Source organism: Pleurodeles waltl, chromosome 3_1, assembly GCF_031143425.1.
Source record: "Pleurodeles waltl isolate 20211129_DDA chromosome 3_1, aPleWal1.hap1.20221129, whole genome shotgun sequence".
Classification (NCBI taxonomy): domain Eukaryota; kingdom Metazoa; phylum Chordata; class Amphibia; order Caudata; family Salamandridae; genus Pleurodeles; species Pleurodeles waltl.
Genome location: NC_090440.1, coordinates 1902107653 through 1902127226, shown reverse-complemented (window position 1 = coordinate 1902127226; position 19574 = coordinate 1902107653). Strand labels below are relative to the sequence as shown.

Genomic DNA, 19574 nt, shown 5'->3' with positions numbered 1-19574 from the left:
TCACAGATTGTTTTGTACAGTCAAACATTCGGAAGTCCGGGCACATTTGTGTGGCTTTATTTTACAGCCGGACAGCGAGGTTATTTGGGAGGCCTGTGTAAATCACATTAGTAGACTAAACATCCTGACAAGACATTTTGCTAGTTTAAGCCGGTGAAAGGATTGGAGGAACTGAAGGATTTTGCAATGGAAGAACAGTTGCATACTTGCCCTCTCGACCATCGTGTCGATTTCACAGGTGAATTAGAAGTTTGAGTTAAATATGATCTCCATATTTGTTTTAGTGTTTTGGTTAGTGGAGAAACCAGGCCATAGCCTGGCAGTCCTGTTCAGTGAGTGAGAGGTGTATCTTGCCCTGCCAAGACTAAGATTTTCATAACTGGAAGCTTTCTTTTATCTTACGTTGCCCACAGTCTAGCCAATTAATGCTTTTAGATTGTAACTATAAGGCATTTTCCAGACCTTGATGGCTCCAACTCAATAAGCCACTGAGAAAAGAGCCGCAGTAACTCATTCTGTATTTCATCAAGGTGAAAAACGTAGACAGCAAGTTTTAGGAGAGGGAGATTTTTCAAGTAACTAACGTGCATTTTGAAAGCTTTACCTAAACTTTAATAGCAACAGTTATACTGCTGTTTCATTCTTACTCAAAAGTGGTCTTCAGTTAAAGTCAGAAACCTGGTGGGTTTTCTTGTCCTAATATTCATGGTAAACTATGAGCTAGATGAAGGCCTAGCGAAGCACTCTTTTTTATTTTTACGAAAATAGAAAATGTGAAGTAGAATACAGAAAGGGGCAGCTTTTACTTTAAAGAAAAGAAGGGGGAAAGCCTTATTTTTGCCGATCAGTCAAATTATATGAACACCGGAAACCAAACCTCTTATCATTTGAAGAGCTGCATGATATGTAATGTCAATATACAATTTGTGTACAGAATACATGACTACTGCTGGCATGCAACAAACTATTAGGTTCTTGAAAGGTTTGCCTTATGAGATTGAGTGTTCAGAATTCCTGCATAATTCTGGTGAAGCATATAGGTGGCCAGTTCTGACTATTCTGGAAGTAACTAACTTACTAAGGCTGCTGTTTCCTCTGCTTTAATTACAGCCTTCCACAACATATTTCTGTTTTGTTTTTTTCTGATCGAGCAGATGCAAGGTGGCTCTTTTATTCCCACTGTGTTTTCATGGGTGAGACCTCACTTTGGTCTTCAATGCTTTACTTTTCCCCTTTTGGCAAATGCCTGAGCCACTGAAGTTCCCAGCACCCATGCTGACAGGAAGTGACATACCTACAGGTCCCAGCTCCCATCTCTTTAGAAAATAACATTACTTCCTGCCATCTCCCTGCATCAGTCAACTTCACAGGATGTTCTACAGCCTTGCAGTCCCCAGAAAATGGCAGGCACAGACATGGGGTTTTCCAGTTAGGGCCAGGAAGGATCTGCAACCTACAGAGTAAGCTATATTCATGGCCTCACTTGGAACCCCACATTACCCATCTCTACAATCATGTAGAGACCCAGACCACACAAACACTCACAAAGCATCCTCATAATCTATAGACTCAGCTTTATACAAATCACAGTAACTACCACACACCCTCAAACTACAAAAAACAAGCTCTATCTCATGGCTATCAATGCATGCTCTGCAGTTCTTCATGCTTCAGACAGTCCAGGCCTCGTCACCTACCACAACTTTGATGCAGTCTTTATCACAGGAACATGACTCACCCCCTCATCCTTGAGCATCCAAGACGTCCATCTTTACATAGGCTTCAGCATCCAGTATACTGACTGTGCTCATTAGAAGAAAGGAGGCCAGGCTATCATCCAAAAGTCCTCTTGGTCCTGCACCATATGCAAGCATTCAATTCTCAGCTCCTGAGCTCCATACATGCTATTCCCCACTCTCTGCAACAAAGTCTGACACAAACATGCAAGCCCAAAACCTTCAGCACCATGATACTCCAGAGAGGACCACAACTGTTCCATCTGCTGATAAGAAAGAAAATGGGAGAAAACAAAACCCTGACAACCTCATGGTACTGCAGTCCCTCTGCTCTGTTGAACATTCAGACCACTCATCATATCAGGCAAAGCCAATGACTATAGAAACATCATCAAAGAAGCTGTGAAAAGAAGCAGATCACTCTTCAGAATGATCAAGCACTCCATCAGCCCTCTGCCTGACCCTCCTATCCCACACTGCATGGACAGGAGCAACCTCATTAACCACTTCTTCAGTGAAAAAAATACAAAAGATAGGACAATACATTGACAACAAAATACCTGCTTCTCCGACGACATCCATTCCTCCATGCTGCATCCCACAATGGTCATTCTTCAGAACCCGTACTCTCAAGGACCTCAACAAGATGATGTCTTACCCTCAACCTTCATCAAAACTCTCTCTGGGCCAGTGCTCTCATCCCTAATCACCCTTGTCAATTTCTCCCTCATCCAAGGAATCTTCCAAGAAACAATCACGACAGGCCAGATCTTTCTACGCCTGGCAAAACCCATACTAGTACCTTACCATCTTCCAGCCCACCACCCATTCATCAGCAATAGCATCAAAAAAGCAGTCTATGCAGAACTTCATGACAGGAAAGGAGACAGATACCTTAAAAATCATGTCTAACACTCTCCTAGCCAAAGATAAAGGTGACCCCACTGCCTAATATCGCTGAGCTTCTCAGTGACCTTTGACATGGTCTACCACCCCTCCCTTATCCACACTCTGAAGTCTTGAATGGGAGTCACTGAATATGTCCTTTACTGCTTCTCCCCATACCTGTCCAGAAGACACCAGATCATTCCTAAGGGCATTTCAAGATCTCAGAAAAGCTTGATCACCTATGGAGTTCCCCAGTGTTCAGTCTTGTTCAACATCATCTTCCACCTCTGTATGGAGACCCTTGGGGCTCTACTCCAGATACCTACATCAACATTCACCAATACCACGGTGACCCACAACTTTATTGGAAAGTCTCCTCTGCTCCAAACATCTAATGCATCAAACACTGCTTGCACCTAATCCAGACTGGGATGTACAGAATTTACCTGAAGCTTGACCCAAAAAGACAGAATTTCTGCTATTCACTGGAGGACAACAAGCAATAACTAATCCAATCTTGGCTCAACACCATGAACCTGGAGGGATTTGAGCCACAACCTTCAACCAATGAAAAATCACTGAGGTTCATCCTGAACACCAATTTCACCCTCAAGGAACACATCACCAACAAAAGCGAGGCTACCTGGTACCAGCTACCTCTCTATGAGAAAGTGACATAATTCACTCCGGAAAGCAATTTAAGAGTGCTGTTCAATCCTATGTACTCCTACATTTGGATGATTTTAATGACCTGCTTCACTGCCTCACAGTCTCTATACTGGTTATCCTTAGGGAATTTCCTGCATTCTGCAACATGCCCCATTAAGGGTCTGAAGAAATATAATCACATCACCCTTCACCCTGACAGAACTCTACTGGCTCCCCTTGCTGCCAGCCCACAACACCTTTAAAATCAGTTACCTCATCTACAAAACCATCATGACTGGCTGACAAGCTCACCATCTCCGGTGGCTCCCACCACACCTGCAGCCAGGACAGTATTAGAAAGGAGAAAAAAAAGTCCAAAAAATAAAAACAAGGTAACAGTCTTCAGCTATACACTTAAGACTTAGAACTAGATCCCTGTATGCAACAGGACTGTTCCAACCATTCCCCAATTTAGGGAAGAGCTCTTTAAAGATTCTTAAGTCATGGTGCAGTTACAGCTCACACACCTGGTAATCTTCCTATAATTTGTACCTTTTTACCTGTGGCCCTCTACAGCGCTACACTGCCTGTTGTGTAGGCTTGCAATCCATATGAATACCACATACATGCAAACAAACAGCATGGATACATTTCTGGCACTTACCTCCTTATCAACTCCTCCTCTGTTTATCATCTGTTTTTCTTAGCGGCAGGACATAAGTGTCTGTTACATGGGAAGAGAACGAGTGTGCATCTGTGTGTCTATCCATCTCTCTCTAAGTAGACTTGTGCTTAGTGGATAAAAGGCCTGTCTTATGAAAGACATTGCAGAGCTGTAGGACTAAATGTACATATACTTATATAGTGCATAGAATGTGTTAATCTTAAATCCTTAGCCCTTCTGTTTTCTTATACACGGGAAGATTCATAAGCGTTAAACATCACTGGAGACAAAAGATACCAAGAATCTTCAGGCTGTCATGTAAATTATATTTTTTGTAGATTTTTATAGTTCACCTCAATAGGAACATGTCTTTGAAAGGCTGGTGCACCAGTCTATGGTATTCCTGCTAGCATGGGCATAACCTTTTGTCTGCTAGAGAAAGCCTTGGGCACAGCAACATTCAAATAAACAACTATTTCTGTGGGGATTTTAGGCACCACCTTACCTGCAATAGCGACACCATTAAACTAGACAATGAGTAATAAAAGCTTTAGCGGCTGCTGTCCCTACAGGGTAGCCACCAAAGACAGAGGATAGATGATTCATAGATTTGTCCCATACATTTGGGTAGAAAAAGAACTGAGGAAGGCAAACCAAGTGGCTTTAAAGATGTCCTGCATGCAAATATAGGCTGGAATATGCTCAAGGATCCCCCTGCTACAAAGCCTGCTCTGCTGCTACTCTGGCATATTCCTCTGACTCTTTGAAGAAAGAGTGCACTAGGAATAGTAAAGATAGGGTTGGAGGAGGAGAGGAACTGTGTAAGTGGGAGATGTCGGGCCTGTAACAGCCTTGAGACCTTGAGGAACATTAAGATTCTTGGACGAGAACCTGTGTGAGACAATGTAGCTGGCATCAGGGGTGATGCCTGCTGTGCTGGAAGAAGCATGGGGGAAGGTAAAGAGTTGGTCTAAATTGCCCAGGTTCCAGAAGGATTTCCTAGATTAAGATTTCAATTTTTGCAACTCAGTAAGAACTCACTATGTGGCTTCTAATGTGTCTTTGGTGCTTAAGTTGTGTTTCTGTTGTGATCAAGAACAACATTGTTTTCGTGAATTAATTATCTTTCTCCTTGTTTTAACTGGTGCATAGGGGTATATTGAAATACTATTTCCTGCGAATCTGGTCAAACAGCACTGTTTTTCGTTTTACACATGCGATGAGTAAATGGTGTGTTATTTATAAGCTATTTCCTGCTCCAGTGTAGAAATCGTGTAGATCTGCCCTATTGGCCCGTACATGAATTAAAGTAAAGTTAATGAATTTACAGGTTATTATTAAAGACTTACGTTAGCCAAGGGATTTCCGTGCATTGCCCAGTCCAATCAAAACCTCTGTGAAACCGCGTGGCTGTATGAAATAGATACAGAGCCTGAGATTTAGACATTGTGGGCAGTAAGGAAACCTAGCGCAGAAGAGGGCAGACCTATGGCCTAGCTAGAAGGGGTTGTAAACTAAAATCCTAAAAGGATGTGCCAACTAGGTCACTTCAGTGTTCCGCCACAGGATAAGGTGTGCCTAGTGGGCACAACTTTGACCTTGGGGGAACCTCGGCGGGATAGAATGGTTCCAGCTCGACAATTGGCATTTAAAAAAGCATCTCCTGGTTCCAGGTACCAGTATTTCTCTAAATGCCATGCATTCACTTTACAGCTGTGTACACAGACGGGGCGTGGGCAGTCTGTACTTCCCTACGACTAATTAACACCACTTACCTGCTGTAAAACCGCATAATTGCTCTCCTTGCGTCTGAGTCACAGCAATTAGCAGGGACAGCCCTCGTCTGACTAGCCAGCGGATTTAGGAGGCGATGTAATGGTTTCAAGGCGCATGTCAGAATGTAGCTTAGTAATACACTGGTATTCACTGTCGCACGTGCCTAGTGGTCACTTGGTGTTTTTTTGTATATCAGAATACACAATGGAAAAACTTTTTTGTATTATGTTATAATTGTACTTAGATAGCCCTTACTGCCACTGACGAGGCGTCGAAGCGCTTTAGGCCAGGCAGTGCGCTGCTCTTGGGGGGGGGGGGGAGGGGGGGGGGGGGAGGGGGGGGGGTTAAGGGGGTGGGGGTGCGTACAAAGGAATTCGGTATTTTTTATAAATGAAAGGCGTCCTTAGCTAATGTTACAGACTTCGGCATGTTTTTTGAGTGAACCTCTGGCCTCTATAAACCTGCCTTGAAGCGAGTAGTTGGGCTTTACCTTACGCGATTGTTGTGTAGCTCACTTATGCTGTTGGTGTGGCCTTGTAGCACTGTGGGAAGACAAGGGTCTGCATGGACTGAATTGCAGAGTGGTGGGTATATCGGTACAACGCATTCTGGTTCTTTCTATATAGCGTGGGCTAGATGAGACGACGTAAGAGCGCTTTAAATTGGGGTGAAGCTAGATTAGACTATAGATACATAAAATCAGGTAAAATTCTTCAAACTCAAGAAGTGCATTTTAGTGGCACTGAAACTTTGACAATATGAAAATTACATTTGCTTTCTTGGTTTCCAACAGTTCGATCAATATTTACCGTCCCGGGAGTGAAGCTGGAAACGGAATTCAGTGACCTTTTCACCCCCTACCCAAAAATGCAACACCAAACACGATTTGATTGGCGCTTTTGAGGAACAGAAGTATGCAGGTAAGGAACACTACCATTTGTGATCATTTTGCTTGGAGCAACTTAAAGACTATTTATAGACAGCGACTGAAAAAAACAACCATTGAATCGTATAAATGGCTTAGCTACTAGGGCTATCTTTGTTAGAGGCTCAACGACTTGTGAGCTGCCGAGTCACTATGCAAGTGACTTTGGACAAAATATGGCTGCATTTTAATTATCTTGAGTTCAGAATGTCAACTACCACTATTGTCAAGGTAAGTATATACAGGTAAACTTAGTTGTACTAACCCTAAGACTACATATAAGTATCTCGGCCAGAAATATATTATGTCAATGTCCATAGATGTGGAATTAAGAATAGGAAATCTACGCTAACATATGCACTGATCCTGACGATATAGGCGCTTATTACGAGTTATGAGAACTTTTTTGGCGGGGATACCAGGGGTCTCAATCACAGATTCTGGCCCATATCCCTGCATCAAAACATAACGATTACGAGTTATTTTCCCGGGAATGGAGAATAACTCTTGGACCTGGGTACACTGGGCCCAAATCAAAGCGTTTTTCTCATCCAGAATGCTTGGAGCAGATGGTAAATAGGTGAGGGAACATTGTTTTTGCCAATGGTGCAGTTTGCGATGGGACAAGGGAAGGTCCAGGAGCATAGAGAGCTGGCAAATCATTTGTAGCTCCCCAAATGCTGCAGAAAGAGGGTGGCAGGGGCCTGCTGCAGACGCTGACTGCAGTGTCAACAGCACCTCTGTCAGTTCCGGGTTCGTTCTCCCTGGATGCCTGATTTGCAGGCATGATAATCCCACTGCCAGACACCAGAATCCTGCAAGTGTCCCGAGAGGTATGTCGACCGAGAATACTATTCCAGGCAACTAGAAATAAAGACATTAGTGGTAGTCAATATGTTGCGATTGACATTGTTTAAGGTCGATATTAAAAACTCAGTATTGTGGTAGAACACTAAGTGAAAATAATCACACAGTTTATAAAACATGTTTTGAATTACTCATATGTTGTCTAAACAAGACAATATTAAAGGATTAAAAATCCAATATATGGAGAGATCACAGCACAGAGAAACATGAATACTGTAACCTGCCACTGCCATTTTTTCTTGCTCAGGCTAAATAGCCCATCTCTGAACTTCAGTTTGCATTGTGTCCTGGCACTCAAGATGCAAATGTTTGCAAAATAGCTAGTTCACCTGAAACTGACTTCATTGTTGTTACTGGTGAAAGCCTTCTACTAATTCTCATAGGCTCAGCTAGGCATCTCATGTTCTCTTCGTGAGAATGTTGTCATGTGATCAGTACTAACAATCGTGAGCGTTGTAGGAAATATATATGAGCTCCATCTAGTGTTGGGGCACCCTGCACCAGTGCATATGTGTGGGAAATCCTCTGTCAGTAATCTCTGGAAATCATAAGCTTTGCATTTGTGCAATAAATTCTTTCAGCTGCTACCCGAAAACCTGAAATGGAAGATAATAAAATGGTCCAACAGGGAAGTCTTAGATGCCTTTTGGAAGGAATGAGGAATGCGTTCTTAGTGATTTATTGTTACAGTAAAACATATTAACGAGTTCATCAGTAAAAAGGGTCTCTATCTCTCTCACCCTCTTAAAACAGTCTTCTAAGAGATGTTCTGCAGTTCTGATCTATGCATATGAATGAAGTTGCAGCGAGCAGGGCATTCATTTGGACAATGCCACATATTCAGACATTACAGCTGGCATCAGACGACATAGACAGTTTTTTCATGATGATCTAAAACGCGGCTTTAATAGTTAAGAGATCAAAGTTGTGTAATCTCTTACATTCATAGTTGTCAACTCCTACAACTTTAGTAGTAAGGGCCATTGCTTGCCCACAGCAACCTTATGTCCGGGGAGTCTAAGAGCATGCTTAGCATTGGCTTGCAGGCTTTCCCCAGTTTTTCATCATGCCTGGTCTGATTCCTATGCCTCTCTTCTGCTGTTGCCCACGTACCCACAGCTCGTTTACTTTGGCCCTGTAGTTGTAGCCAGTTTGCCACTATTCTTTTTCGGAGTATTGTTCCCAACATACCAAACTTATATTTATGTTTCCCTTCTTTGTTTCTGGTACTATACTCATCAGGCACTGCTTGACCATACGTTCCTGGGCACATTGTGACATTTTTGAGACCCTCCTGCTAACTTTTACTTATTCAGCAGAACATTCTGGGGTTGACCCAACAACAAAATATCTTTATAGAACAGGAATGTTTTCAGAGTCCCATGAAAGCCGTAATTTATGGGGGAAGGCTCTTTGACTGCTTAGCACTTCCCCCGTTCTCTGAGGCCACTAATGGGGTACCCCATTTTTTCATTAAACGGTGGATGAGAATGATGTATTCAGCATTAACTGGGATATAGGCACTGCACGGTGCCTCAATGTCAGCTTGGTTGTTGCTAATTCCATATTTCCAAAACTGAGATTGGGACAGAAACATTCATGAGACTGAATAGTTTCTCTTAGTCTCTCCTGGTGATCAATTGTCACCATGATAACTCATGGTAACTATTTAAGGAAAGTTCCCCCAGTTCTTTTCTCCCATTAGAGACCATGTCTGTAAGTGGAATGGTGTAACCAATTTCTACTGTGATGAACTGTAGACCATTTGCTGACTGTAGATGAAATAACCAGAGGCATCTGACCTCAACCAGTTAGTAATTAACACAAGTGGACGCCTAACACCTTTTGACTCTGGACCTTGAGTTTGGAAGTCTTCCCTATTAAAAATTGACTGTTTGAGGAACCAGTCTGTTTCCATGCATAACAGTTTCCAAAATAGAAAACGAATAGTCTGTTCAATAAAAAAGAATAGAATGACATAGGCTGCTGACAGGCTGAGGATAATGAGAAATTATAAAAACACCATGTTACTCCCAAAGCAAACACACTTTTACATGTGCACCAAAAGGAGGTGTGAGCTACCAATCATTGCTGTCAATCTTTGAACTTACTTATTCTCTCTAAGCCCCAAAAAAAGAAATCATATGTAACAATCATATTTTTATATAAAGCACTCTAATGCCAAGTTCGCACAATACAAAATTGCAACAAATGTGTAATTTTGGTAAAAAAAAAACAACACATGATAAGAAAAACCTAGGTTAGGCCATATACCTTGGAAAATTGAATGTTTCAACTGAAATGCTTCTTTAGATTTGGTAAAGAACATTATAGGAAATTAAAGTAGTGCTTGATGGGGTAAGTATTTTAAGATTCAGAGCTTGATTTAGGTTTTGGCGGATAGGGTACGCCATCACAAATGTCATAGAGTACGCTGCCTGACAACCTCCTGGACCACATGTCTTATTGTAAGTCAGTAGCATTGTCAGCTTTCCATCGGCGGTGACCCCATTGGTTCAATCGACAGAAAGCTTACTCCGACAGCCTGAAGAAGTGCTGGCATTAGAGTATGGGTATCACACTGCCCAGCATCTTCAGAGCAGATGGTCAGGCGTCCTTTCTTTCTAGCCATCACTGCCATGCAAAAACGTGGCAGTGACAGACAGAAAAATTAAAATAATGACCCCCACCTTCCAGGGAATTAACTCTCTGGATGTGGAGGTCCTTAGTTATTTGATTTCTAAAAACAAAATCCCATTTTAAACAAAAATTGCCAGCGGCTGTCCACCAAACATTTGGTACTTTCAGAAGAACTGCTGTAATGGAGGCTCCTTTGAAGGTACAGAAATCCCCACTCATCTGGCAGTGATCTCTAAATTTGGCGGCAGTAGTCCATGAGAGTGTTGGATGTAATCTCTTCTGTCAACCTGTTGGACATCGGGCCACGCACCAAACTCTATATAGGCCTTCAACAACAGCTTTGCCAGGGGAGTTTCTGTCTAAAGATTAAATGAATTCCCTTTCGAAGTACACGGTGTTGTCAGACTCAGGTAGTAGAAACGTCATAGTAAGAGGGACACTAAACTGCCAACATTTGTTTGATAAATGTGTCTGCTTTCAATTAATAAGGAAACCCATTCCCCCAGAAGTGGTAGAAAGAAGCAGACCCTCCAGGACAGACTTTCTTTCCTGAGTTGGTGACTCTCACTTCATATTTGTTGTAGATTTGAATAGATTTATCTTGCTCTAGTGGAGCACAGTTGAAGGCAAAAATAAAACATTTCGAAAAAGCAACAGAGTGTAATTTACATGAAGTTTGGAGGGCCACAATGGGAACAGGAGAGACTACTACTTTTACCCATACGTTCGCAGCCCATACTCATATGGATTTTATGTCATTTGGGCAGAGACCTTGCATGCCTTCACAAAGAAGAATTATTTGAGTCACACAACAGATGTTCTTTCCCCTTGGCCGCATTCAGTGGAAATGGATGAGGCTTAAGACACCATTGCGAAGACTGAGAGAAGTTGGATGGTTCAGAAGGCTATCCAGAACGTTTATTAGGGAATATCGAAGCTTGATAGAAGTTATTGGATTAATGTGGGAACTACTTACAATTGAATGCGTGGAGTCTGTATTTCCGCTATTTAAGAAATCAGGAAAGATTTGGCAGGAGGTTTTGCAGTTGGAAAAATAGAATAAGATCCTTTGGCAAAAGCATGTACCATTCCCAAATAAGGGTCATCTAGTAGAAAAAAAGGTGGAAAGACTCAGAAGAACTTAGGACATTTGATTATTTGGAGTACAAAACCAGGCAGCGTGACAAGGAAAACAAATCTGATAAACTAGTTGGCAAGCAGAGAAAATAACAGTAATCATTAACCTAGGCAGAGTAATTGGCAGATAGGCTAGACCACTGCAAGATAATCCATTAGTGGAATGAGAGTTAATACTTGCTCTCTAACCAATGGAGAAAAAAAGACAAGACACCAGTGGTGGCTCCTCCGTTATGGTGCAGGAATGTCACCCCCACCCCGCTGAGAGCCAGCAGAGGGAAAAGTGAAAAATAAAATGATAATAAAACTAATTTATTATCATTCATAGGGTGCTACAGCAAGCTGAGTCTAGGACAGGGTGGGTCGATGATGGTAGCAGGAGTCAGAGGAGTAGTGTGCACAGTAAGCGCGCATGTTGGTTTGGCCGGCTGGCCAAGGACGGCCAAACCAACACGCGCAGTTAGGTCTCTACATCCGGCTGTGCTGCACAGACGGGTGGAGAAGAGGCACAGGCTCCCAGGCTCTGAGTGAGCATTAAACCAGCTCGCTCAGCCCAATCACGGCTAGTAAACAGTATTACCAGCGTGAAAGCAGTGTCTTGATTGGCATCTGGGAGCCTGCACAGTGTTTACCAGCCCTTGGAGAATTGGGACAGGAACAGAAGACAGACAGACGGCGGCCAGCAGCGGCAGGTATGTACATTTTTATTTTGTTATTTATCCCCCATTCTCCCCACATCTCCTCCCTGGCCTCCCACCCACTTATCATCACTAGCAGCGGCCGCAGGACACTTGATGGTGTGGACTTTTCCAGAGTTCTATGCATGTATAAAATAAATAATAGTCCTAAATCCTTCACATATAAATCTGCATGTCACTTTGAGGGCAGTGGTTAAGATGGCATGGATGAAGCAGACAAAACTTACATTTAAAAGTACTAAAGAGAAACAACAGTGTTAGGTTTAGGATATGTTTGTGGATCTGGTAGGGAATGATGAAGCTCAGTTCAACCCTGGAATGAACAGAGTACTAGACTTAAGATGGTTTTACATAATTGGATCAGTAAAAGCATGCACGCCTGAAGTGATGGAATCATCCCTTGATGCCGAAAAAGCCTTTTATTGAATTAGTTCTGTTAACATGTTTATGTCCCCAGCCCTGCCAAAATAGTAGGTCTACTGGCTCATTTAGAGTCATTTGAAACCAACTAGTTTTCAAGGGCGGAGTTCAACTAGATTTGCTTTAAAAAACCATTGACTTGGCAGACTATCCACCACAGAATTTTCATTTCATAGTGGTTGTATTTGTAATTGTATTAGTATTTATATAGTGCTTACTACCCCTGATGAGGTGTCAAAGCGCTTTTCAGTGAGTACCATGCTACTCTGGAACCCAAGAGGAATTAGTGGTGGATCAGTATAGGAAATTATGAGTACAGTTTTAGTATTATTATGAATTAATTTGAGCAGAGGATATGTGAGTTTGTTAGTTGGATTGCCTAGAGTAATAAAGGGATAGAGGAGGGAAGAATCCAGAAGTGTTAATTGGGAGTTTATAGTCATAGGATGAGGCTTTGGATGTGTAAAGGAGAGATGGAGGGAAGAGTCTGTGGAAAGGGTTAGAAAGATCATAGTAGCAGGAGGGTTTTTGGATGAGTCAAAGGTGAGTAAATGAGGGAGAATTTAGTAGGATTGTTTGGGAGATCATAGTAGTAAACTGAGGTTTGGGTGAGCTAGATGTGGAAGAGGAGGAAAGAGCTTAGGCAGGGTTATTTTGGAGATGAAAGTAGTAGAATGGGTTTGGAATGTGTCAGAGTGGGGATGGAGGATACATTGCTAGAGACATGACATATGGTGATAGGTAGACAAAGTAAAGCTTACAAGAGAGTAAATGTATATCATTATTTATTTATGAATGTATTTATATAGATATGTATATATATATATATATATATGTACACATTTTTAATCATTATTCTTATTTATTTATTCAGTATTATTATTTTTCACTTTAATTTACTTATTTATAATTTGAATTTTATTAATAGATTTTATTTTATTTATTTTTATTTAATTTTTATCTAGTACAGTAGGACTAGAGGAATAAATAAACAGATATGTAAATGCATAGTAAGGGAATATGTGTCCAAGGAATACAATAATGGCTATATTAATATGAGAAGAAAAGTAGTATTGTATAAACACAGACTTTCAAGATTTGTAATATTTCAAGTTAATTAATTAGTGTACTTTTCTAACATTTATTTATCTTTCCTCTGTTTTAGAATAGTGAAATGCTTATGATAATAAAATATTTGATCAGTGTGATATAAAAACGAGAGCAGGGATTCATAAGTATCTAATATAACTTATCTAGGAGCTATGCAATGACCTATGAACATGTTCAGCATAGAATAACATACACATATATGTGTATACACATATATATATACACATATATAGCCTTGCAGTATTTAGGACAGTGGGACTACCACCACTGGTTTTCTTAATCCAATTGTGGCATACAAGCCCACAGTTTTTTGTTTTGAAGAAACAAACTCCTGCTTTGGAAGTGTGGTTCGGTAACACAACAAATGAATGATAAGTGGCCCAAACAAATGTGGCACCTGCTTGAGATTTATTTGTGCTTTTAGGGCATCACCCACATTGGTGGATCCATTGAAGACACAGAGATCCTCACCAGGCAGGTTGTCTCTAGAGTGACTCACTTGAGTGGTCACAGGAGCTGCATGAATGTCTTTTTGTTTTTCAGTAAAGGGTGTGTCCTATTGTAGGATAAGAATCTTGGGTAGATGAGATGGCATAGCAGCATTGCCTCTAGCACATATGTAATGAACGTGATATACATGAAAAAGAAGACTTACCTGAGATGCTCCAGTAGTCTGCTGCAGCAGACCCAACACCTACAAGGAAAGAATAACAGAAGTTAAAACAGAAAACGGACTGATGAAAAGGAAAGTGAAACGCAACAAAAGGGAAGGAGACATCAAGAAATGATGAGGAAAGGAAGGAGGTATCAGGAGCGAATGGAGGAATGAATGAGGAGTTATGCATCTTAAAAAGGGAGAGTGGAAGAGCAAAACAGGAAGAGGACCAGGAGTGCAGCTGAGAGCAACTGAGCTTTTAAAGGTGTGGAGGTAATGGGATCCGTGCGTCAACGAGAAAGACCAGGTTTCTACGGAAATGCTGATAACAGGGAAGACTCCAAGCAGTGCCGCTAGACAGTTGTCCGACTCAGCCTCTTAGGGAGTGAAGACGATGGAGAAGCGAGAAAGCAGGAACTACCAGAGAGGCCCTCAGACCTATCATGCTCCAGGAGGAACGTGGCTTCAACAGGTGCATGAGGGAGTATGAGGGTGGGGGACAGGAAAAGGAGACTCGGGAATGCATTGAGAGCAATATGGAAAGTGACAGAGAATCTTCAAACCTGGAGTTTGTTTTGTTTGTTTGGTTTTGCTACAAACAACATAAAAGAAAAGCCAAGTGGGGAAAAATGAAGCTATTAACATCTGGACAACAGTAGGACAAGTAGTCCATTAGATTTCTTTCTTTCTTTATTTTTTCCCTTCTTCACTATTCTTTTTTCCTCTGGTTATGTTCTGAGACCCGAGAAGAGATACAACCATAGAAAAGCCCATTGTTAGAGAGAAGAAACTATCACTAGAGGCCAGAAAAGTAATACCAGACCCTTCTGTAATCTAGGCATAAGTTCCATAACTATCAGAAAGTGAATTATACACAGGAAGAGAAACTAAGTAAGAAAATACAAGGAATAAGTAAAGAGAAGTAGAGAAAACCCTATCAGTAAAGGGCAAAACACTTACCTGTGTCTTTCTTTATCAATGGCTCCGAAGGAGAACTCCTCACACCATCTAAAAGGGAAAGAAACATAAAGAAGAGACGGTCAACTAAGCATCAATCAATCAAAGAGACTTATAGAGCGCGCTACTCACCCATGAGGGTCTCAAGGAGATATACCCTTCACAGTTCCTCAAAGAAGCAGTATACTCAAAGACTCTGAACAGCTACTAAATTTGCTTTCTTTACAAAGACGAACAAAGAAATAAATGAAAAGATCCCAAAACAATACTCTGGTTGTTTATTTGCCAATGAACATAAATCAACAACATAGTACAGGTTTGGTCCCATTCCGGTAAAGAGGAGCAAATCACAGTTGAAGCATCTAGGTAAACACCAGCCTGGTTAGTGCTTCAATATATCTGTCCATGGGATACTTTATTTAAAGAGGAACTGGTTAGGCATCCAGCTCCAACCAAGGTTGTTGCGTTGTTCAAAAAGTGCGAGCTATCAGAGACCTTTTAATTATTCTTTTTATGTACAGCTCTATATATGCTCTTGTGACAGTGAGTCCTCACATGCATTAGGTATCTTCATTCTCTTTTTAGAGAGAGTACTAGGGTAGGAACTTAGATGTTTTCTCTTGAAATGTAGAAGGATGAGAGCGACGGAATGTTCACTTTGCCAATGCTGGCAGACATACCCACTCCATTATACACAGACAGCCCTTTTTCTATGGCATGTCTGCCAACACACTTATACTCTCCACTAACTCTCAAATTGGGGGGGCATGGGGTCAATTTAATATGCAATATATTTACTTATAGGGCCTTCAGCCTGCTTCTTCATCCACTGGCCTGCTGCTGTGTCTTTCAGTGGGGCAATGGCCCCTTTCACTGTGAGCAATAGTATTCTGCTTGTGCACACAGTGCACTTCTGCCAAGAAAAGTAGTTCCCTTGAGTTTCTGTGACGTTTGTGCCAATATGTGCTTATTTTTTTTAAATTATTATTCTATGAGGGTCCAGCAGTTCTGCACACACTGTTATTGAGTCTTTGATACCACTCACAGTGAGTTGCACCAGGCATTCGTTATGGGCTTTAATGCCATTCAAAGATGGCAGCCTGTGCATGCTCAGGTATGTAGATGCACACACACATTGGTGGCCATCTTTGAATGGGCTTTCAATCCATTCCAAGATGGCAGTCTATTTATGCTTATGCTTGGTTGAACATAATTTAAATGCAACTTCATAGAGAGTTTGGTGTTCTTAGGTAATTGTAGGGAATGTCAGCGTCTAGTTGTACATATATAGAACATTGGGTCAATTACTCTGTTCGAACATAGAAAAAACATAAAGAGGGCTTTATCCGGGATATAGGATTTTTACAGAGGCATTTCTGTCAAACGTTAAAGCAAATGGAGCATCAAAAACCTACTGGATCTGTAACGTAAGGGAAAACTTAAAACATTAAATGCACCTTTATAAAGAATTTCTGGGTTACCACAAATCGGGCTTATGGAAAAAATACAGGCTAAAGCTAAATTTCAAAGATCAATGGAGCATGATTTGCAAACACTTGATAGGATTGAAATATAACATAGTATGGTTCTCCCCCAAAAGAAGATGTGGAAAATATTTTCCAAATGGTGTACCTTGGAGCATATTTGGTCACTAGTATCAACTCAAACTTAGTTCTATAGAATGCTTCACCTTAATAGAACAAACGCTTTGTAATACGTACACATCAATTCCAGCTCTCCATATAGAAACCTGAATCAAATGCTGGTATTTAGTTGGTGCCCATCCACACCCCAGCAAATACCTCACACTGGTCAAACCTTGCTAGCTTTTGAATGACACTCAAAATCAATGTTGATACCAGAAATATTAGCATGAAGCAAACTGTTGCACATCATTGCACAATAACCCCAAATTTGCTGCAGTCATCATGTTAGTGTACATATACGGTACCACAAAAGATAAAAGTAATTGAACATGTATTACATTTTTGTGCTCTAATGCAGTCATGTAACTAGCTTTAACTTAATTTACTTCAGCCAATAGTACTTATTTCACTCAGTTCAGAGAACTATATCCATATGGGGAAAAAGAAAATCTATGCAGATCTAATTCCCTGTGTTGTGCTTCTCTCCTTTGGCAATGGGTGGAGGTGAAAAAGTACCACTTTGACCAGTCATAACTGATTTGACTGCAAGCTGTGGCCTCAGAAGCAAAAACATCTACCCAGGGAGAGGGAAAGCTTTCTTCTACAGGATCTCACAGTCTGCTTACTACTGCATGTAGAAGATCCTCTGGTTCGCTTTGGTCTACGCTATCACAGGGGTATAGGTTTTGAACCCTACAGCATTTAGTTCCTTATATGCCATTGAAATGCCAAGGAGCTATCACAATAGTGTGGAAGGGAAGAGCGACCCAAGGTAGAATCTTTGTTGGATTCCTAGACTCCCTCCAGACTTAACTTAAGTATAGGAACACTGCAGTGTTGACTGACTCCTGTGATATGGCAAGAGAAGGAGGACCCGATAGACCACTGATGAGCGGAACTGCTTCTGCCAGGAGGAGTGACCTTATGCTTGGGAAAGTCTGCAAAAGGCCTGGCTGACTGGAAACTCTTTGTGAGGTCAGCTCAATGAATAGAGTCTGTCCAGAAGTCACATAGGCACCCTAGTAGGCAGGAGGAAACAAGAAGAGCATCAGGGTCACAGATCTGTTGCATTCCCAGCCACTGAGGTAAGGGTGAACTTAAACCTTCTTCAACCCATCCTGTGCATAAAAAGGTACCTGTATCAGCCTCCTTCAATCCTGAGGGCTCAGGAAGCAGTCAGACTTAATATTTCCAGTGTAGGTTCTAGTTGCGCTAGCTGGAGGAGGTTGCCTCATCAATCATTCTAGTGCTTATGATTCTGGAAATATTGCTGATTGTAGTCACAGTTTAACCTAAACATAAACTTACCAGTTCTCAGTTCCGACTGGTGCCACCAGGAACGGTTGAGAGTCCTACAGGTCACATGTCACCCCATCACCACATAATCTTATCAGTGACTGGCACATCTCAGGCCCTTAAGGGAAAGGCGTGTTTTGAAACAGTACAGGGAGCTGACCCACTATCTCCTTCAATTCCCTTAAAAACAGAGATGGGTTGTGTCCTTAACATGTCCATGGACTCCATTTTACTGTGTACTATGTCTATATCTGAACACTGGTGACAGTACCTTGAGTCCCCAGAATATTATTGACAGCATTGGAAGCACAAGATACTTTTATGGATGGGGTCCCAGCTCTTTGAGGAGTAGGATGTAGGGTATACGTTTTTTTTTTTTTTTTTTTTTTTTAGAGTGGCCGTTTTTATTCTTGCCTTCTGCCTTTAATGGTGACACCTTTTATTTCACCCCATTGCATCACAGAGGCATTGGTGGATTAAATTGGGGTCTAGAGTCACCGCAACTATGTCTATTGCCCAAATTCAGACCCACATTTGCAACAGTTTTGCTTCTGCTAAGTTGTAGAGACTCATGTAACTCCCTGCATCAGTCTGACACAGTAACCACATAATAGGATCCGTCATAGGGTGAATGTTAACAGAAATCTAGAGCCATATGTACGAACTCATTTACTAATAGGCATACAATGGGTAAAACCCTTTGACACGTGGCCCCTAGTGCTAAGGAACTATAATAATGTTTGGGGGTATTTCTTGGCCCTAGAAGGTGCTAGCACATTTTGGATTTTTATGTGTACTTCTTTTTAATTGAACTATTTACTTACAATATAGTTATTTCCTTCCCCTAGAGAAAATTACTGCCTGGATATTGATTTTTATAATTATTTACTGTGCCATACAAAATCAGAGTTCCTAACTCCCTCCACTACTGCTGTAAGTTGTCACTACTGATGGGGACCCATGCCTCCGCATGGTCTGCAAATATCTGATTCTGTCTACGAGTGCTTCGGCCTCAGTATGCCACCTCACCTTTAAAATCTGCTATTTCACATTTTTGCCTCGTACTACCTTGCTGCTTCTATGCACTGCACCTGCCGCTAAATGAGCATGATAGTTCAGTGAATTGAAAGCTTGCTGCTTACACATGGGGCCGAAACATTTGGCCATTTGCAAGTTAGGTCACAAAGCTGACCAAGCTTCCATAATTCTGAGTTTGGTAATCTGCAAATAGCTAATGTTACTGAAGCTGCATTTAATTGTACATTAAATGCAGCTTCAGTAACATTAGCTATTTGCACAACTGTTGAAAATCATTAACAGTATTAATATTGTAGGCAGCCTCTCTCCAGTTATCTGGCCTTTCTTCATGTACTGCTAGAGAGCTTTCCTCTGTGCTGGAACACAGCATTTTCTACTTTCCCGAGAAGGAATGCTTTTCATTGTGTCCTCAAACAGGTTCTGTTCTATGTGTCTCTTATTCCAGTTGTATTTTCAGCCACTTCGTGCATCTC

General features: G+C 41.4%; 1 protein-coding gene across 4 annotated transcripts in view; it reads left to right on the top strand.

The window, feature by feature from the left end:
* Positions 1 to 19574, top strand: part of CDK15 (cyclin dependent kinase 15) — a 426090-nt gene that overhangs the window by 371368 nt on the left and 35148 nt on the right. For all 4 annotated transcript variants that reach the window (XM_069226054.1, XM_069226053.1, XM_069226052.1 and 1 more), the window contains one exon: positions 6506 to 6632. In XM_069226054.1, the coding sequence (XP_069082155.1) occupies positions 6506 to 6615 (110 nt within the window). In that variant the 3' untranslated portion in view covers positions 6616 to 6632. The remainder of the gene's footprint in view (positions 1 to 6505; positions 6633 to 19574) is intronic.